General features: G+C 43.1%; 2 protein-coding genes across 2 annotated transcripts in view; one reads left to right on the top strand and one right to left on the bottom strand.

Moving 5' to 3' along the window:
- The window catches only part of LOC145418107 (uncharacterized), a 38,613-nt gene extending 26,045 nt beyond the window's left edge, over positions 1-12,568 (bottom strand). The window contains exon 1 of the mRNA XM_080286639.1: positions 12,385-12,568. The gene's annotated coding sequence lies outside the window, so the exon portion shown is untranslated. The remainder of the gene's footprint in view (positions 1-12,384) is intronic.
- Ndf (Nucleosome-destabilizing factor) overlaps positions 1-21,241 on the top strand; it is a 69,688-nt gene extending 48,447 nt beyond the window's left edge. The window contains exons 8-12 of the mRNA XM_080286536.1: positions 15,764-15,874; positions 17,899-18,000; positions 18,868-19,030; positions 19,446-19,625; positions 20,496-21,241. Coding sequence (XP_080142662.1) covers positions 15,764-15,874; positions 17,899-18,000; positions 18,868-19,030; positions 19,446-19,625; positions 20,496-20,695 — 756 coding nt within the window. The 3' untranslated portion in view covers positions 20,696-21,241. The remainder of the gene's footprint in view (positions 1-15,763; positions 15,875-17,898; positions 18,001-18,867; positions 19,031-19,445; positions 19,626-20,495) is intronic.
- The last annotated feature ends 259 nt before the right edge of the window (positions 21,242-21,500 follow it).

Genomic DNA, 21,500 nt, shown 5'->3' with positions numbered 1-21,500 from the left:
ACCCCCTCTCTTTCTCTTCATTCTTTCCCCCCCCCATCCCCTCCCTTTCCCTGCGTCCTACCCTTCTCCCCTCCTTCCCCCTCCCCCTATTTTCCCGCTCCCTTCCATCTTCTCTTTCCTTGTGCTTCTCACCACCATGCTTGCTCAGAGGTGTATCTCTCTCTCTCTCTGTCTCTCTAATAAAATAGTCATGTGTAAGCTGGTATGGAGGATTTGTGTTATTATGACATTGGGTATTGGTATTAGAGTTCCAACACCCAATAGGAATTTTCAGCTTAGTTAATACCTCAGTGTCCTCAGACTGGCTGGTAAATTTGACTAGTAACCAAGGAGACGCATAACTATAAGGCTCGTCCATTTTATATAAACACAACATATTAGTCAAGGTGTGGGACTGGCCCGGTTCTGTCAGGTGAAAATAAATAGGATATAAGGATAGTGTGTGGGTGAGAGATAGATAGATAGATAGATAGATAATGTGGATGAGAGAGAAAAAAAGTGTGTGTGTGTGTGTGTGTGTGTGTGTGTGTGTGTGTGTGTGTGTGTGTGTGTGTGTGTGTGTGTGTGTGTGCGTGCGCTCCCAATCTCAGTTTCTCCTTCCCCCCTCTCCCCCAACCACCACCCACCTCTCATTTTAGACCATCGAACTCTTCTCTTCCCCTCCCCTCCCCCCCTCCCCTCCCCTCCTTATGTCCCTCCCACTTCTCACGCACAAACACCTCCCCCTCTATTTACTGCACCCCCCCGTCTCTCTCTCTCTCTCTCTGTTCTCCCACTGTCCCTCCCTCCCCCCCTCTTGTCACTTTTACCCCTCCAGACCCTCCGCTGAGATGGTGTCCACGTGAGAGAGAGAGAGAGAGAGAGAGAGAGAGAGAGAGAGAGAGAGAGAGCAGATAACGAGATTTTTCCCTTCCTAGTAATATAATCTTATCAGTATTCGTTGTGTGTGTGTGTGTGTGTGTGTGTGTGTGTGTGTGTGTGTGTGTGTCCCGCCAACAATATTGCCACTATACTATACATTGGTCAGTGTATCGCATCTTATATTAATTTATTGTCATTAACTATATTGCCCCATCATAGAGATGTACCGGTATAGCCTGGGCAGAAATGAGATTGCGCCCTCTCTCTCGCTCTCTCTCTCTGTCTGATAATAATGATGGTGATGGTGGTGTATGATGGTGACGGTAACCTAAGCATAACATGTACATTAACCTCGCCTCTCCAGTATCACCACCAACCAGACACTTAGATATAGACTCGCCTGCCTGTCATTGCACATAGTGGAGCAGGGGCCCGAGGTTAGGCTGTTGATATTATTGATGATTGTTGGTTTTTCCTTGGGAGTAATTTGGGGTGTGGGTGTGTGTTGAGTGGTCTAAAGCAGAAGGGACACACACACACACACACACACACACACACACACACACACACACACACACACACACACACACACACACACACACACACACACACACACACACACACACCCACACACACACACACACACACACACACACACACACACACACACACACACACACACACACACACACACACACACACACACACACACACACACACACACACACACACACACACACACACACACACACACACACACACACACACACACACACACACACACACACACACACACACACACACACACACACACACACACACACACACACACACACACACACACACACACACACACACACACACACACACACACACACACACACACACACACACACACACACACACACACACACACACACACACACACACACACACACACACACACACACACACACACACACACACACACACACACACACACACACACACACACACACACACACACACACACACACACACACACACACACACACACACACACACACACACACACACACACACACACACACACACACACACACACACTGCTTGGGGTGTGGAAGGATGTGGTACTGATATTATTAACGACATTTATAATTTTCTTGCAAGTCGTGTGAGGTGTGAGTAGAGGTTGAAACACGCGAGTAATGTGTACAGGTATTGGGAATAATTTTGCTTGAGATGTTGGAAAAATAATAGTATTAATACCAAATTTAACCCCCTCCCCCTCCCTTTTTCTGTCCATCTTACACTGATTTTTTTTTCTTGTTTTTTTATCGAAGTTGGTTCAGGTTTCTGGTCAGCAGCGAGTTATCATGTTCATGGCCACAGCCGCTTTAATGTGCACTGAGTTGCCAGGTGCTTGTGTGTGTGTGTGTGTGTGTGTGTGTGTGTGTGTGTGTGTGTGTGTGCCCGCTCAGAATATGTTAGTTAATCGGGAGGTATGTGCGGATTTGCCATATGTTAAGTGGATGGTGTATGTGCCGTTAGTAGCCATCGTCACTGGTATCTTTTTGCGTCGTATATAATGTGCAATAGTGTTAGTGTAGTGGTAGTAATAGGAACGTGAACCCAGTGGACTGCAGGCTGAAGCTGCCCTCCTCCTGCAGCTTTCAGTCGTCTTTTGGGGAGATAGAGAGTAGATTGAGGGACGTTTTTATAACAGGGCACCGCCACCACGTGAAGGCGTCCCTCTCCAGCACGGCGTGGGTCTACAGTGCTCAAGTGCTCGATGTGTTGGGTGCTTTGTATGTCATGTGCAGTGCTGTCAGGTGCTCATTATGTTGTCAGGTGTTGTCATGTGGTCAGTTTGTTGTCATGTGGTCAGTATGTTGTCAGGTGTTGTCATGGTCATTATGTTGTCGGGTTTTGTCATGTGGTCATTATGTTGTCAGGTGTTGTCATGTGGTCATTATGTTGTCAGGTTTTGTCATGAAGTCATTATGTTGTCAGGTGTTGTCATGTGGTCAGTATGTTGTCAGGTGTTGTCATTTAGTCATTATGTTGTCAAGTGTTGTCATGTGGTCAGTATGTTGTCAGGTGTTGTCATTTAGTCATTATGTTGTCAGGTGTTGTCATGTGGTCAGTATGTTGTCAGGTGTTGTCATGAAGTCATTATGTTGTCAGGTGTTGTCATGTGGTCAGTATGTTGTCAGGTGTTGTCATTTAGTCATTATGTTGTCAGGTGTTGTCATGTGGTCAGTATGTTGTCAGGTGTTGTCATGTGGTCAGTATGTTGTCAGGTGTTGTCATGTGGTCAGTATGTTGTCAGGTGTTGTCATGTGGTCAGTATGTTGTCAGGTGTTGTCATGTGGTCAGTATGTTGTCAGGTGTTGTCATGTGGTCAGTATGTTGTCAGGTGTTGTCATGTGGTCAGTATGTTGTCATGTGGTCAGTATGTTGTCAGGTGTTGTCATGTGGTCAGTATGTTGTCAGGTGTTGTCATGTGGTCAGTATGTTGTCAGGTGTTGTCATGTGGTCAGTATGTTGTCAGGTGTTGTCATGAGGTCAGTATGTTGTCAGGTGTTGTCATGAAGTCATTATGTTGTCAGGTGTTGTCATGTGGTCAGTATGTTGTCAGGTGTTGTCATTTAGTCATTATGTTGTCAGGTGTTGTCATGTGGTCAGTATGTTGTCAGGTGTTGTCATGTGGTCAGTATGTTGTCAGGTGTTGTCATGTGGTCAGTATGTTGTCAGGTGTTGTCATGTGGTCAGTATGTTGTCAGGTGTTGTCATGTGGTCAGTATGTTGTCAGGTGTTGTCATGTGGTCAGTATGTTGTCAGGTGTTGTCATGTGGTCAGTATGTTGTCAGGTGTTGTCATGAAGTCAGTATGTTGTCAGGTGTTGTCATGTGGTCATTATGTTGTCAGGTGTTGTCATATGCTCATTATGGCGTGATGTGGATTTGGTCATTATTCGAAGGTATTGATAAGAGCACTGTGGCGCTCTCTCTCTCTCTCTCTCTCACACACACACACAGTATATGTACACACAATAAAGTGAACTTCCTTAATCATTTTCTCCATCTCTTTACACACACACACACACACACACACACACACACACACACACACACACACACACACACACACACACACACACACACACACACACACACACACACACACAGGCTATTTACAAGGCTTCCCTCCCACGCCGTTGTCAGTCACCAGAACCTCCTCTTCCTGTTTAACATTAAGGTCAACGCTTGCTTCAGTACGTTGTTAAGAAAATATATATTGGGATACTAAACACTTTTCTTTTATATAGCCGTTTAATCTCTCTCTCTCTCTCTCTCAGTATTCAAATTTTACGTGATCGAACGGCAATAAAAATGAAAAGTTATTTAGCTTAGCAGTAAACAGAATCACTAATACACCTTGCACACTCTTTTCACTACCACACCATTTCCTACCACACCTCAGACACACCACACTGCCACACCTTAAAAATACCGCACATTACCACACCTTGCCAAATATTCCACATCACTACTCTTTTCCACATAGGTCTACACCACATCTCAGCGTACCACACACCAAATCGTACCACACCTGCCGTCTTCTACCACACCTACCGTCTTTACCACACCTGTCTTTTACCACACCTACCGTCTTCTACAGCACAGCACATACACTCGCATAACATCCACTACAAGGGGTTGCTTATCATGAAGGCAAGACCACTGGCGTCATTTTAAAGCCTAGACGCGAGGGATTTGACACGTCTGCTGGGTAAACTGATCCTGATGTCGCCCAGGCCATGTCGTTCCTCTGAGCTGACCAAAGTGTAAGAGGATTCATAGTCAAGTGGATGAGTGGATGGTGGATGTGGGTGGGATGGGGTAGTGGTAAGTGTATGTGCGGGTAGATGGAGAGATGTGTGGTTGGTGGATGTGGGTGGACGGATGGAATGTTGGTGGATGAATGTATTGGTGGAGAGTTGATATAGTTGATGGATGGATGGATGGGTGAGTGGATGTGGATGAGGGTAGATGGAAAAAATGTTGGATGTATTTGTGGGTGGGTAGGGAGTTGATATGGATGAGTGAGTGGGTGAATGGAATGGATGAGATGTTGATAGATGGAGAATGGAGGTTTAGTCGACTGGTTTTTAACTGATGGAGCCGGGCCGCTCCAGAAGATTGAATACTAAGTCATGGTGGTTTGATATTTGATGGGCCTTGTATATGAGGTAGGAATGAGAGGTAAGACACATCTCTTGGACATCCTGATAAATGATGTATGGCAAGTCGTTCCTCTGAGCTGATGCCATTACAAGAGGATGAGCAGTGAGGTGGATGATTAGGAGGAGGGATGGGGATGGAGGGGTGGGGAGATGAGGATGGTGAAGGATGGGAGGTTGAGTATATTGTGCCGGTTGTTGGACACTGGGTAGGTGGAAGGCTAGGGTTGCTGGTAGGTGGATAAGTGGATGGGAGTGGAGGACAGGATGCTGGTGGATCGTGGAGGAGAGATAAGGTTCATTCCTGAGGTGAGTTAGTGGTGGAGTGTATTGATTGGAAGAGTGGGGTTATATTGTGTGTGAATGGAGTTGGTGTGGGTGGTGGCATGAATGAACTGCTTGTCAGAATTGGGTATACTGGTTATGGAACAGTGTAGGTAATATATTTTTTAGTAGTATTTTTAGGTGTCTGTGATGGAAGGGAGATCTATGAGATAAGCTGGTGGGTGAATAGTGGAGTGGTGTTGAGTGTGAATGGAGGTGATGGTTGGTGTAGGTGGATGCATGAATGGAGGAGTGAGTACGTTAGGTAAATACTGGTAGTTGTAGTCATTGCCCCAGGTTCACCAGTAATGCGAACCTGGTGGGCTGCAGACTTGGGTTGCCCTTCCCCGAAAAACCACCATCCTTTCGGGCGATAGGTAGTTGAAGGACATCTATTTAACCAGACAGCTCAGCCGACCAGTTATATCGGTGCCACCACGTGAAGGCGGCATCCCTCTCCAGCACTACGTTAGCCGGACGTGTAAATGTATCGACTGGGGAAGTGTTGTGTAGTGATAGTCAAGGTGGAGGCCTCGTGCTGTAGCTGTACAGTAGACATGACTGAAATTCCAAGTAGGGTGGGTGGGTGTCGAGTGGATGAGTGTGTTGAGTGTGCAAGAATGAGATGATGTCTTTGAAAGTATGAATACGGTTGGCATTAATGAAGTACGGTATTTAGTGAGTAGGGTATGTGAGTAGTGAATAAGTGTGAATGAGTTGCTGTAGGTTGTAAGTGTGAAAGAGAGAGAGTGCAAGTAGTGAATATGTTGATTGTTGAATAGGGTTGGTAGTATTTTGAGGTTGTTAAAGGCGTGGGTGTTAGTGGGGACATGATTGAAGTACTTGGGTAGAGAGAAACGTGGGTAATGCAGTAAAGGGTATGAATGGAAGCATTGTAGGTGGGGGCGTGAATGAATGACTTGAGTACCGTACGTGGGTAGTGAAGGTATTGATTATTGTAGACTTGGGCAATGCAGTTAAGGAGACGATTGTTGGTGTGGGCATGAATGAAGTTGGTGAGTAGGTTGGCACTGAAAAAAGTAGTAGTAGTAGTAGTAGGAGAGAGAGAGAGAGAGAGAGAATAATGTCAGGTGGTGTTGCGTGAGTGTAGGTGGTTTTGCATGGTGGGTGAATAAGCTGATGCGAGCCAGTGAGTGAAAGAGTTTGTGGTTGTGTAAGACTCTGTGTGTGTGTGTGTGTGTGTGTGTGTGTGTGTGTGTGTGTGTGTGTGTGTGTGTGTGTGTGTGTGTGTGTGAGAGAGAGAGAGAGAGAGAATCAGCGGATGGATGAATTGATTGCTATGTAGGTGAGGATGTGCGTCAGTGTTGGTGGGGAGCACAGATGTTTAGCGTGGTGGTGGTGGTGGTGGTGGTGGTACAGATTAAATAGTAATCCTGTGCAGCTGATAGGAGAGGGTAGAATAACAGCTATAGCCATTTTGTTTTCATTTGACGGAACTGTATCACTCATGGCTTAAATGCAAGTTGTGGTTGCAGGGAAATCTATACAGTAAGCCTTAGTTATGGGGAGGGAATGAATCTCCATGGTTACTAGTCGGATTTCATCAACTGAGCTGTTCTGGACCCACAGTTACTTATGACCGTGTGGGTGGAAATGGTCTTCCTTATAATTCATCCATGAACCCATCAATAATTATAACTGCAGTGGTTAAGTCTTGGCTCCTTGTTGATAGCATTTTCTCCTCATCATTAGCCTTTGAATAATCTGAAGTTTGTCCAAAAATCTCGAGGTACACTCTGTACATGAACAAAATGAGTGGCTTCAGATCACCACGTTGTCAGTAGGAAAGAAGTAACCTCAGCCGACGAGAGGCATTATTAGGAGATGTGAATCTTGGTACAGGTGGGCTGGTGTTGAGCGGTGGAGTTAACAAAGGGTATTTGTGAACCTTTAAACTCCCCATTGCGGGAGGTTCTATTCAAACTGTGAGGATGGGTTGATGAGAGCAGAGAGCAGCCTGGGTGAGACACAGCGGATGAGCGGCTTTATTGCCTATAGTGGATGGCTAAGTAGGTGTGTGATGGTGGGTGGGCACAGGTGTTGGCATTGGTGGTGTGTATACAGGAACAACTGTGCTCTGTTCACTGTTACTTCGCCTAGAATAAACGGATGTAAGGCTCTGGATAGTTAGGTGGGTATGTAATGAAGGGTGGGTACAGCTGTTGGCAGTTGTGATGTGTATATAGGAACATCTATGCTCAGTCCACTGCAACTTGGCTTAAAATTAGTGGAAATACGGCTGAATTGCTAAGTGGGTCGGTAATGATGGGTGGGCACAGGTGTGAGGTGTTGGACAGCTGGTGTGTGTTCAGTCAAGAGGGAGTGCCATTGTTAAGAGGTAGAGGTGAGAATGACGTGATGTGGAGGTGAGAATGAGGTGATGTGGGGGTGAGAATGACGATGTAGAGGTGAGAATGACGTGATGTGAGGGTGAGAATGACGATGTAGAGGTGAGGATGGCGTGATGTAGAGGTGAGGATGACGATGTAGAGGTGAGAATGACGTGATGCAGGGGTGAAAATGACGTGATGTAGAGGCGTAACTGACCAACATACAGAACTCCAGGACTAAGACTGAGAATGTTTTGGCAGTAGTGTGGCCAGTGTTTGTAAAAATCTGAGGGCGAGGGTGTTTTGACGGAACTGTGAACATTAATTTAAACTTCAGAACTAAGGCTTTGAAGGTTTTGGCAGAAGTGTGACGATTATTTTAAACTCTGAAAACGAAGGCTGAGAATATTTTGTAGTACCGTACAGTGTGATGATAGGAGATGATAAAAGTCCTAGAGCTTCGTTGATGATAATAATTGTAAAAAAAAAAAAAGCGCTTGAACTTTAGTAATAATAATAATAACAAAAACATCAAGGCATCAGCAGTAGTTATAATTTAAAAATCTCGAGCTTCCGTGAGGTATAATAAAAGTCCATTGAGCTTCAGGAATAATAACAGTAATAATAATAATAATAATCTCATCATCATCCGGACCTCCTTTCCCACCGTAGGACAGGGTAATAATAAATTTCGAGTCTCATTGCCAGATAGAATGAAAACAAAAATCTGAAGCTACAGAAGTGGGTGTTTGTTCTGCGTCCAAAGATAGGCAGAGCTTGAAGGGGATGAAAGATGAGAGGGAGTGAGAGGGGGCTTGACACACACTTGACACGGACTTAAATTCGTACCGTGGGAGGTCTGGACACTCGCTTATTCGCACCACTGGGAGGTCTGGCTGGACATTCTCTTATTCGCACCACTGGGAGGTCTGGCTGGACATTCTCTTATTCGCACCACTGGGAGGTCTGGCTGGACATTCTCTTATTCGCACCACTGGGAGGTCTGGACACTCTGTTATTCGCACCACTGACTCGGAATTTATCGTGTCATGGAAGCTGCGGCAGGGAATTATTGGTACCATTATAAGGACCTTGACAGATTTAAGGAATTATTCGTACCGTCTCCAGTGCTGTGCTGTACAAAAGATTAACACGAGAATATGATGCTAGTCACGAAGAAGAAAATTCTCTTAAACTAATTTTACTCTAACTTGGCTCAAAACTGACATCTCTCCATCTTAAACTGTGAGTTATAACAATAGATGAACGCTGGAATACGGTGCCACTCACGAAGAAGTGCTATGGAAAGGATGCAGAGCTGTAGCATTATCGTTTTCTGCCATTGAGCTACGTGAAATAAGCGACTAAAAGAGTAAAAAGCTGGACCAGGTTAAGGTGAAAGTACTACCAGGTATAGTTAAAGTGAAGAATAAAGAGGCATAAGGTACGTAAGAAAGTAATACAACTACCCTACCCTGGGGACCATGATACAGGGCTGCAGTCTTGCCGGTTAAGGAAGCTCCCTAACACCTCCTCCTAAGCGATTTATTTTGCTTATTATACATTACCATCCTCCTCTGTGTTGCGTAAATCGTTCTGATATCGCCCTACTCGTATTAAATACGGTACAAAATTTTAAGTAGCAGGATCCAAAAATAAATCGCAACGGTGGAGGTGTTAGGGATTAAATATTACAATTCTCTTCTGTGTTGCATAAATCATTCTGCTGTCGCCTTATTGTTTTTAAGTACGGTACAAAATTATACGAGTATCAACGAGCAGGATCCAAAAATAAATCGCAACGGTGGAGGTGTTGGGGAGCCTCTTTAATTGACGCGAATACGGGGCAGGGATATTATCGTAGCCAGCGAGGCCTTGTTGACACCATTGCAGGTTTATAGCCAGTGGGGGAGAGTTGGTCACCTGGGTTAGAGGTTGAATATTATACTGAGTCAGGTGTGTTGGAGCCATGGTGGTGTTTGCATGAAGAGGGGAGCACTATGCCAGTTATTATTATTATTATTATTATTATTATTACTACTACTACTACTACTACTATTACTATTATTATTATCTGACGGAACTTGACATCTCCCACAATTAGATACCAAATCGTGGTTCCGTGAAATTCTGTGAACCTTAGTAAGAGGTAGGAATCAGTCTCCTTGGTTACTAGTCAAAGTGACCCCTCCAGTCTCCAGTCTGACCATACTTGGCCATCAACTGAGCTGAAGAGGAATAAGAATCTTTGTTAGCTGAAAAGAAACCGACTGTGGGAATGAAATGAAGATGAATGTGTGTGTGTGTGTGTGTGTGTGTGTGTGTGTGTGTGTGTGTGTGTGTGTGTGAGAGAGAGAGAGAGAGAGAGAGAGAGAGAGAGACATATAGAAAAACCTTAGCCATACTGTAACCTTGTGTAGGAATTTGTAATCCATATAAACTGCTGGTCTGGCATCAGAACTTGTGTAACTTGTTCCCCCCTTGACATTAATATAACTGTCTCTCTCTCTCTCTCTCTCTCTTTCTCTCTCTTTCTCTCTCTCTCTCTCTCTGTCCACACACACACACACACACACACACACACACACACACACAGTGGGTTGATTGTGTATGTGATAGGATATCGTAAAAACACGATTGTCTATGTGGTACGGTAATTTTGTATCCATAGAGTAGCCGGCCTGTGAAACTTGAAATATACTTTTTTCTTTTTTTACTGACGCGATTTTTGTTACCGCCATTTAATTCTTCCCACAACTGTTTTTTTTTTTTTTAATCATTCCATAGTACTCGTTATTATTTTATTTTTTGCATCAGTATAGTGCAGTTATATAATTCAAGAAAATATGTACAGGCTTACGAGGAGGTCAACGGGGAGGTAAGGTGGTAAGGCTACTGTTATTACGGTTAACTGTGACAATGAATGTTAATCAAGGCAGCCATGGTCACAAGCCCACCGTACCCTCTCAGCAAGGATGCTTTTATCTCCTTTGTAAATGCTACTTAATGCCCTCCTCCGTTTCGCTCTTCTCTTTCCTCCCCTCTCATGCTCTCGCTTCCTCCCTTCATTCCTTCTCTATTTTCTCTTTCACCTTAACACTCCCAGGACCTTATGATTCACTCCCAGCCTAATACCGGTGTAAACTAAGAGTTAGTTGGAAATGAACAGGATGGTAGAGTTGACCCGAGTGCGAGAGGGTTGATGCACGAGAACATAGCGTGGTCTGTCTGGAAATATACTGTTATGAGGCACAAGTGGTCGACAAGGCTGTTAAGGACACGGTAATTACGGTTAACTGTAAGAGTAAATGCTAATCAAGGCAGCCATGTCACCGTCGCACCGTAATCAGATGGCAAGGTTACTGATGGAGGCGATATCGTTCCCGGCTCGTATGACTAACTCGAAGCTAACTGCAGTCATCTGGTGTTAGGTGAAATAGAATAGTAGAATAATAATTGTTCCTATCATGAGAGTGTTAGGAGACAAGATAATATTAACGTAGCCTGTGCATTGCGTAAATTGGTAAGGCAAGAGGTAGTAGGCAGCCATCTAATTGTCATAATGTTAATGAAGCCACACATGGTCACCCTCTCACCGGCCAAATGGCAGAGATACTTTGACGTTCCTGGCAAAAACGTTTTCTGCCCTCACCACCTTAGCGATCTGTTTACCCTAAATCATCTTTTATTATTGCCTTGTAAGCCATCTGTGTCCTTACTGTTACCCCTCCTGTCATATATTTGGCCTTAATTATGTTATATCTAAAGGTTACGCAGTAGGTTATGTATACCCGCAGGAACTGGCCGAGGTCCGTAATAATTTCTGCCCTTGATCAGTTTTCCGGGTGTCATAAGTCTGTGTCGTGTCAAATGTCATGTGTAAGCACACTAATACACTCAAGCAAGCATACCAAGGAAAATTTGCCGCCTTCGTTTTCGATGTTTAGTTATATGGAACTGAAACCCATTTGTCCACATTGCAGTAATCTCTAAGAAACTTGAAGATTATTGGGATCAGGAAATGAAAAATTTTACGCCCAAAAAGAATTTCTTCAGAATATATGTAGATGCCATAGAGGCTTATTCATCTTACATGTTGGTGAAGGTCATGCATAAATTCTTCCCCAAATCAGTTTTAGGCTTATGTAGAATCAGCGTCATGTCAGAGTGCGTCATATCCTGTACCGGGTAAACAGTTGCACACACAAACAAACCAACGGGCTTTGGCATTCTCATGGTGCTAAATATTTAAACTTTTGTCCTGAACTATTCGTTGTATTTAGCTAAGTTTATGAAGCCCTCACCCAGTTAGTTGGTGGTTAGTTGAGTGATGATGATGATGATGAAGAGACGGGAACTTAGATAAAACTGTCACAGGGTGTGCCAGTTCACATCCCATGCATTTAATGGAGGGGGGGAAAAAAAAAAAAACCGAAATGACTGATGATAACTTACGACGCAACACGATATGAATGATGATAGTTTACAACGTTCACACCGTGTATTAACCCCCCAAAATAAATAAATGAATAAAATAAATAAATGGGAGAATGCTTAGGATCAGCTGACTGCCAGGGCCGGCTCTGGTTGCAGCCAACTCGCCTTCCCATCACACATACTAACCAGCTCCTCCAGTCAGACGTTAATGTTTCACCGTCGGCGTCCGCTTTCATCCACTTGTCCACCATAACGTAACCGCTACTTATCCACAGACATCACAGGAACAGTAAGCATAATACTGGACGAGAATACTATAGGGGTTATTTAATTTTAATGCCTCGTGGTGCGAGCGAGATTACCACGCAGGCAGCGTTAGAGCCAGACTGAGGAGGCGCGACGAGCTAGTGCACCGTCTGAGTTGCCAAGTTTAGCGCTTTGTCCGCCTCTATATACCACAAGTCTTAATGGCGACAAGAAACCTAGCGATATTCTAGAGATGTTTGTAAAGATCTAGTGATATACTTGAGATTTTAACACATCCAGCGGTTGCTTCAATTTTGCGAAAACATTAGCTAAGATATTTATATGTGTATTTAACATGGCCCACTTTTTCGTCCTTTCAAAGCTCTTCACGTACTTTATCTCAGTGGCAGAAAAGCCAGTGCTACGGCTCTTTATTCATTTTGTATTACATCTTAGTGTTTAGCAACATATTCTTGTGGTATCAGGATGGTGAGGTGCCACTTTTGGGCCAAGTTAAAGGAAAAGGGGTATAGTCAGGATGAAGTGGAATGGTTAGGATGTCGCCGTAGCACTGCCCTTTTCTGCCAGTGACGTACGTGAAATTAGCTGCATATGGAAGAAAATCTGTGCCAGGTTAACATGAAAAGAGTATAGCTGGTGCCAGTGGTCTTATGCAGTGGTACTTGTGGATTGTCAGATTATTTCTAGGCTTTGAGCACTTGTTAATTCTTTGAAGAACTGTTGCTACTGAGAAATCAAAGATTATTATTATTATTATTATTATTATTATTATTATTAATTATTATTGTAATCATTATTATCATCATTGTTACTACCACCATCATCACCACCGCCGCCGCCACCATTAGACTACTACTGCTACTACTACTACTACTATTTCTACTACTGCTGCTGCTATCCAGTGATTTTGTGAGCAAGTGTAGCGATGTCTGTGGATTTGGGTTGGCACTTCTGGCACCAGTGGAAAAAGCCTCTAATAAAGACGAAATGGCAACTACTCCTCGGCGGATGTTGCCGACGCCATATTGGTTATTTTCGAATATATTGTCAAATTATAAATACGAGTAAAAAAAAAAAAAATAGCACAATTTTAGGTACGGATTTTGTCTTTGGAATTTTACTGTGGCAGGTGGAGACGCCCTGCCACTAGTGGTCTCTCTCTCTCTCTCTCTCTCTCTCTCCGGTTGTGGTGATAAAAGTGTATTGTTACTGAATTCATGTAAAAAAGAGGGAGGAGGACCAGCCAGAATTGTAATGATAAAACTGTATTGTTAATCTAAAAATAGAGAGAGGGGGGGGAGGGGGAGGGGATTGGACTCATTGTAATAAAACTGCTTTGTCAGTAGACATTAAATGAGGGAGGGAGCGTCGTCGTCCATAGGGAAAGAGGTGGTGGTTGGGGGGGGGGGAGAGAGTTTTGTTGCCACCATCCCTACCAAGGTGTTAAAACCCATGAAACTGTAGAGCAGGTTGTGTTACGTAAGAAGCTGGTTCCATGTTCGCAAACCTCTTGACTGTTTCCCTTCAGATTGGTGATTTCTTCTAATTATTGTTTTTGGTGGTGGTGGTGGTGGTGGTTACAGCTACTACTACAACAGCAATTGTGCTACTCCTCCTCCTCCTCCTCCTCCTCCTCCTCGTATTACTACTACTACTACTGCTACTACTACTACTACTACTGTTATTTTGTACCTTTTGCTGCTTGACGACAGTTACACTCAGGGGTTTCATTTATTTTAAAATCCAGCTGTAAAAGAAAGACAGGAGAGGCGAAAGGACACTTGTATTTGACTGAACGAAGCTTGCAAACTTAGCCAGACGAAAGACAGAGAGAGAGAGAGAGAGAGAGAATCCTTACCTCTCGAACGCATCAAGGTCAGACTAACCTGCTACACCTTCCCTGTTTCCTCTGCTCTCTCTCTCTTCCCCCATCTCTTTTGCGTTTTCTCCCCATCTTTGCCTCTCTCCCTATGTCCACTTCCTCTCCCCATCTTTGCCTCTTTCCCTATGTCCATTTCCTCTCCCCATCTTTGCCTCTCTCCCTATGTCCACTTCCTCTCCCTATTCCCTCGTTCTTTCAGTCACCTTTCATTCTCTGTCCCTTCCTGCTCTACTCTCACCCTCCCTCCCTGTCTCTCTCAGCCCGCCTTCCCTGCGTTCTCTTTATCCTTTTCCCTCTCCTCCACTCATAACATTTCTCCGCATTCCTTCTCTCCCTTTCCTCCACTTCTACTTTCTCTCCGTTCTTCAAAGTCACTCAGTCCTAACTTCCCTTCCTCCTTTCTTCGTTGTCACACTAAATATAATGACCATCCCTTCTTTTATATCCACGACTCATTTCTCGCACCTCCCCCCCCCTCTCTCTCTCTCCCCTTGTTTCACCCTTCCCTCCTCTCCAGCCTCCTCTGCTTTTCACTTTCCTCCCGCCTCTCTCATCACCTCTCTCATCTTTCCTGCTTCCTTCCTTCCTCTGCCTCCTCACCCGTCCCCATTCACCTTCCTTTCCCCTCTCTTTTTCTCTCCCATCTCTCCTCCGCATCTCTCCCATCTCTCCTCCGCATCTCTCCCTTCGATTCAGTGGCCTCTATCCTCTCCCCTCCCATATATACACTACATCAACATTCAGTGCAGGGTGATCCCAAGGTGACTCTTATTCTTGTATTCTGCACCACCTCAACAAAATTACTGTGTATACCTTTTATCCAGGTTTTCTTATTTCTGTCTATTGCCAGACGCCATAATCCCGTAAGGGGTGGCCATTTGACTTATGAGTTATTTGTTTTATGGGGAGGGGCACTAACCCTCCACCAACCCACTTGTTGACATGTAGGGAGCACGTATGGTTTGGTTATATGGTTACCACCCAGCATTGTAAATGGTTTCTTGGCTTATAGGAAACCATTTGGCTTGTCATTCAATGTAAAGTCACCTGTAAAAGAAAGAAAAGGAATAAGAAGTGACAGGAAAGATGGGAGAAATAGGAAGAGAGGAGGGCAGGCACAGAAAAAGAATGATAAAGGCTAAGGAAGAATTTTGGATGGAGTTGGATTCTGAGTGAAATGGGGAGAATGGAGGACTTAACTAAATCATTCCACTCTCTACTGTTTGTAGCATAAAGGATGGGTGTCTGTAGATGATGATGACGTATTATCATCATCATCATCATCATCACCATCATCATCATCGTCTATATTATCTTTATCTTCAGTCTTCAGTCATCCATCATCCTACAGTATATTCCCAATGATTGAAGGATGATGGAATAAAATTTAATGCCTTCCTGATTTTCTGGTTACAGTGCAGTGACTTCGTGAATGCTGGAGCGAAAGAGATGATGACGCCTTCAGATGTCATAGCTGCTGCTGACATCACCTTCTCCTGTGTATCAGATCCTCAGGTTGCCAAAAATGTAAGCCAAAGGACCTCTTCCTCTCTCTCTCTCTCTTTTTTAATTCTTGGGTCACCAGAAATGTATATAAGCCAAAGAATTGTAATTTTTTTTATGCAGAGAAAGAATCAGTTTTGGAAGCTTACAGAAATATTGTATGCAGAAAAATTGTGTCTCTTGCATCATATTCATGCCATCTCCAGACAGTTTTGTCAATTGTAAGTTAACCTTTGAACATGAGGGGTTAAGTAAAGCCCTCATCATAACTCATTGACCTTTTTTAAGTTTGATAAAATCGTCTGGCAGCACTGATAACCAGAAATTAATGTCATAGTTGCTGCAGACATCACATTCTTCTATGTATCAGAGTCATAGGTTGCTAAAAAAAAAAAAAAAGTAAGCCAGAGTAGTAAGGAGTCATAAACTCATGTAAGCTTAAATTGTGTATAAAATTGCCCATACGCTGTATATGTGTGTCTTAATTCATACAGCTGCCAGGCACTTCACAGTCATTTCATAGTAAATAATGAAGTGGAAAAGATTTGAAAAGTAAAGCAGTCCCTGATAACAGTAAACTTTTGTGGAGATTTGTTTATAAATTGGTTGAGATCATGTGTATGTGGCCCCAGGATGTCTTTTGCGTCATATTCTTGCTGTTGTTGATCTTGGGTGAAACTTCAAACTGGATGGATTCCTTAACACCAACCAAACATTGACTTAAGCTAAATAAATAATTTGGCAATACCAGTTAGCAGGAACTTCTACCTATGTCAGACATCACCTTCTGTGTCTTAAGATCCTCACCTCCTCCCAATTGTAAGGCAGAGTCAGTTTCTCCAGTGCAGTAGATAATTTTGAGTTCAGTATAGTATGGTGCTTCAGTAGGTGGGGGTGCACACCATTCATTCGCCTCATGTAGTGCTAAGTCAAATGACTCTACACTGAGTGACAAGCTAAATCGTTTTCCATAACCCAGGAAGCCATTTACAGCGTTGGGTTGTATGTTGGTTTAGTGGGTTAAGGCGCCTTATCAACATATGACTCAGAAATAGTTTAAATCTAGGCTGTGATTTCAGCTTTGGATAGATTTTTGTTCTTCAGGGTCAGATACTCATACAGCCTTCATTTTCCTTTTCACTGCACTCTGTTTACTCAGACTTGGCCCAAAATTGTCCCTTTCCATCTTGAATTCTGGATCGTGGCAAAACTAGATACGGTGCTAGTCACAAAGAAATGCTGTGGAAAGAGTGTAGAGCTGAAGCATTGTATTTTTCTGCCACTGAGTTACAGGATATAAGCTACAAAAAGATAAAACTCTGGACAAAATTAAGGTGAAAGAACTGTATTAGGGGAGCTTCCTGTGTTAATATATATATGCCTTGTGGTGGCAGGAATAAAATAATAATCAGGGTAGGGTACTTTCTTGGGTTGGAGGGGTTGATATAGCACATTTGCTTTAGCCTGATGGACTTCCATTACCCCTTCCAGCTCAGTTGATGGCCATGTGTCGTCATATTAGAGGATTGATCTGACTATTAACCAAGGAGCCTTATTCCTACCACATAACTGTGGCTCATCAAATTTCCTGCAACCACAAGCTAATTGATAGGCCCAGTTTCATCAGGTAAAACAAAATGACTTTTTTTTTTTTTTTTTTTTTTTTTTTTTTTAAATGTGTGTCCTACTCTGGGCAAAGGCTTCACAGCCTGCTATCAAGGCCCAGCAGTCCTCCCACACACCACACACCTCCACATGTCATCACTTCGGCACTAACACTCACCATTCACACTGAGTACTTGCTAGGGCTGTCTCATACAGGACTGGTGTATTGGTATTAGCAGGGGTATTTTTACGACATGTTGGCGGGTCTCCTGGTAGATCAGTAAAACCTGATTTAATGAAATTCAAATCCTTAAACTGTTCCCTGACCCAGTCGGGATTTGAACCTAGGTCCGTTAGGACTGGAGGCCGCCTCTCAAGCGATTGAGCCACCGCCTCCTCCTGTAGTACCTTTATGCAGTAGATGATTGTAACTTGTATTGCAGATGGTGTTTGGCAACTGTGGTGTCTTACAAGAGATGTCTGCTGACAAAGGTTATGTGGAGATGACAGGTATTGATGCAGAGACCTCTCAAGATATTGCAGAGGTAAGTGCAGCATACTTCATATAAAAATGGAGCATCAAAAGCCTGAAGCCTGCAGAAATTTTGCACTTCCAAGGAAAAATGGAATGATAGAGAGAGAGTCAGAGGCTTCATATTGAGATGCATAAACTTGTTGCTTGATCATAGGCAGAGGGAAATACAGATTGAAGAGTTATCTAGGTTTGACAGATTGTGTATTTGAAGGATTGAAAGCATTGGCTAACTCTTTCATCAGAGAGCCAGCACTTGCTTGATGAATAATCTGTTTAATATATGACATGTTCGTACTGTATATCTTTACTTCCACTTCATGAAATGATAGTGTATATCCTCATTTTCCATCACTGGTTTTATATGTTTTTGCCAGTAGGTCCAAAGTAAAAAACAAATGTTGCTAAATAAGTTCTCTATGTACAGTACCAATGAAAATGATTAGCCAGTTTCCCTAAGTTTACAGTAACAGTAGTGTGAAGCGCTACGTTACATAATGTTTAGAGACCATGCTCCATGGTAGCATGTGTAGATGTTTTCACTCAGCTCTCCAGGTGTAGTTATCATGAACCATTTCCATTCTCAATTCCCAATACCTGATTGTAATATTTAGTAGCAGTAATAATATTCTGGTTTTTTGTTTCTCAAAAGGTCCAGTTTTTCAAAAAGAATTTGCTAGTTCTCAATACATATTTACTCATACAGTTTCAAAATTTGTGGTATCACTCCTTTACAATACAAACTTCATCAGTAGAAATGTCAGGAATTAAATTTTATGATCATTGGTTGCAACACCTCCCATCCATTACCACAGCTGTCAAGGAAGTGTTGGTGAACTTTAAACCTGAGGGCACTGATTAATTTTTGTCACATCCATAGGCCATCGGAGGTCGTGGTGGGAGATACCTTGAGGCACAGGTACAGGGCAGTAAGGTACAGGCGGAGGAGGGTACATTGGTGATACTGGCGGCAGGGGACAGGTCTCTATTTGATGACTGCCAGAGCTGCTTCCAGGCCATGGGCAAAAACTCATTCTATCTGGGTAAGGGATGCAGCCCAGGTTATTGTGGTTAAGCTAGAAATTGTAGACATTATAAACCCCTTCAGTCCAATGATGTACTTTCAGTTTTACTCTTACTGCCACCAAGCAATTTTGCTCAATTTAAGAGAGCTTCCCAGTAGTGAAGGGAGTCACAGCATGGTACAGATCTTGTTGATGACAGTCAGTGCTGTAAAGGATTAAATGATAGACAGAATGATTAACTCATTTCATTCTGCATCACCTGTAGTTTAAAATGGGGAACTTTTTTATGTAAGTAAAAAGTTACCATTTTACCTTACCATACCTTACCTAATCCAGCCTAACGTACCCTTACCATACCTAAACTAGGATCACCAAACCTAGCCAAATCTTCCCTTCCCTTCCCTCCCCTAATCCTGCAATGAAACACATACAGGTGAAGTTGGCAATGCAAGCAAGATGAACCTTGTGCTGCAAGTGATGGCGGGAGTGACACTGGCGGGGCTGGCTGAGGGTATGGCACTGGCTGATAGAGCAGGCCTACAGCAGAAGGACGTCATGGAGATCATGGAACTGACGTCACTTGCTTGTCCCCTTATGGTCGAAAAAGGCAAAGGTAAAATGCACAGCATTTAAGTTTAGCTGCTTTCTGATTCATCACTGCTTTCTTCCATCAGTGTGTGAAATAGAGGTACGGAGGTTGATCAGGCAAGGGAACTGACAAGGGATTGAGCTAGTTGATGAATTTTGTATGGGGGATTGCAGGAGAAAGGTTTGGCATCCCTTTTGTAATTTGACAGTCTTTATACTGACTTTCTGTATTATTGTGAAGCTGTGGATGAAAGGGTGGGAAAGGAGGTCTGGATGATGATGATAATATGTGGAAGGTGTGTCTGTGAGGTGGAGCCAGGACTCCTGGGGCTTGAGTGGTGAGTGAATGGATGAGTGGCCCATTTCACTAGACATGCTGTTGATTAGTTGTACTTCTGCCATGTGTTTTTCTTTTTTTGCTTTCTGGACTCTTCTTTGCCCCATCCATTGGTGGGAAAAGTTGGGATGATGATGATGAAATCCATGTTTTTTAGTTTAGATTTTTATATTCTTTTTTTTGGTATTTAATCTGCAATAAATAGATTGCAGAGAAGGCTTTAGTGATGAGTGAACGACCATGTGGCTTATTTCAATTGTGATGTTCCCTACATTTGTCATACTCTTATGGTTCTTCTTTCTGTTTCTGGATCCTGTCACATTCTATCTGAAGGTCATGATTTTAACATCTTCATATTAGAGGTGGCAATATTAGCTTACCTGTTACCATTTACCTGTCGTGGCATTGGGAGTGGCCCAGTTTTGTTAGGTTAAAACAGACTGCTAATGCCTAATCTTAATGGATTATTTAGCAGACATCAAAGTGTGGGTTCTAAGCAAAACCATATTCACGGATATATATACAGTATTAGCAAACTCAGGACACAATCTTTTTCAGCAATCATCGAGGGTGGGTTCCCAACACACCTGCCTCTCCAGCACATGCAGAAGGACCTACGCTTGGGCATGTTGATGGGGGATACTCTGGAGCTGCCTTTGCCCCTCACCGCTGCCACAAACGAGGTGTTCAAGCATGCCAAACGGCTGGGTTATGGTGAACACGACGTATCCAGTGTCTACATACGCACTCGCTTCTAACACATCATCCTGTCTGCACTGGCTTTTGTCATAGATAACTCTTTGAAGCCAAGTCATGTGATTCTTACTTCATTCTTCCTGCTGCTGGGTGATTATATTCAATTTAGAAAAGGCCTTTCATATTGAAAGGGTTTTTTAAGGCTTATGTCTAACCCTTCTTGTTTGAAATGTCTATCCTAAGCTGAATAAAATTGTCAGGAGGGATCAAGAATAAAATAAAAAAGATCAGCGAGCTGTGGGAATGAAATCACAGGAAAGCTTTCATCCCACTACACATCTGACAGAGATATACTGGAGTCATACTCTTGTTGGTTAAGGAAGCTCCTCAGCACCTCTTCCTTACTAGTTTACTTCTGTATCTGTGGCTGTAATTGTTTCTTGTATGTCATTTATACAATCTGTGTTGATGTAAAAAAAAAAAAAGGTGTAGATAACATATGAGATTATCATAAGCTGTAATATGCAAAACTTAACAGTTAAGGAAGAGGTGTTTTAAAAACTGCAAAATTGACGAGAATACAAACACTGACGTATGTACAGACAAGTATGCTTCTGAGACATCATGTACAGTAAGATGTAGTCTGTTCACCTCTCCTGCCTCTTATTCATGGTTGGATGCAAAAATGTTTGAGTGTGACAAAGTGAATAGATGTGTGTATTACTGTCCATCTGTGGGTGATAATATGGACCTTTATCCACTGTGTATCTGTAAAGAATCTGCGACTCCAGTGATGAAACAAGCAAGAGAAGTGAACAGACTTTTGTATTTGAATGTACATCCATTTCAGATAAACCATAACTTGTA

The sequence above is a fragment of the Coenobita brevimanus genome, chromosome 112 (assembly GCF_032717465.1).
Source record: "Coenobita brevimanus isolate Jiangsu-jjx chromosome 112, ASM3271746v2, whole genome shotgun sequence".
NCBI lineage: Eukaryota > Metazoa > Arthropoda > Malacostraca > Decapoda > Coenobitidae > Coenobita > Coenobita brevimanus.
The sequence above is the reverse complement of the archived record's forward strand: the minus strand, read 5'-3'. Positions and strand labels throughout refer to the sequence as shown.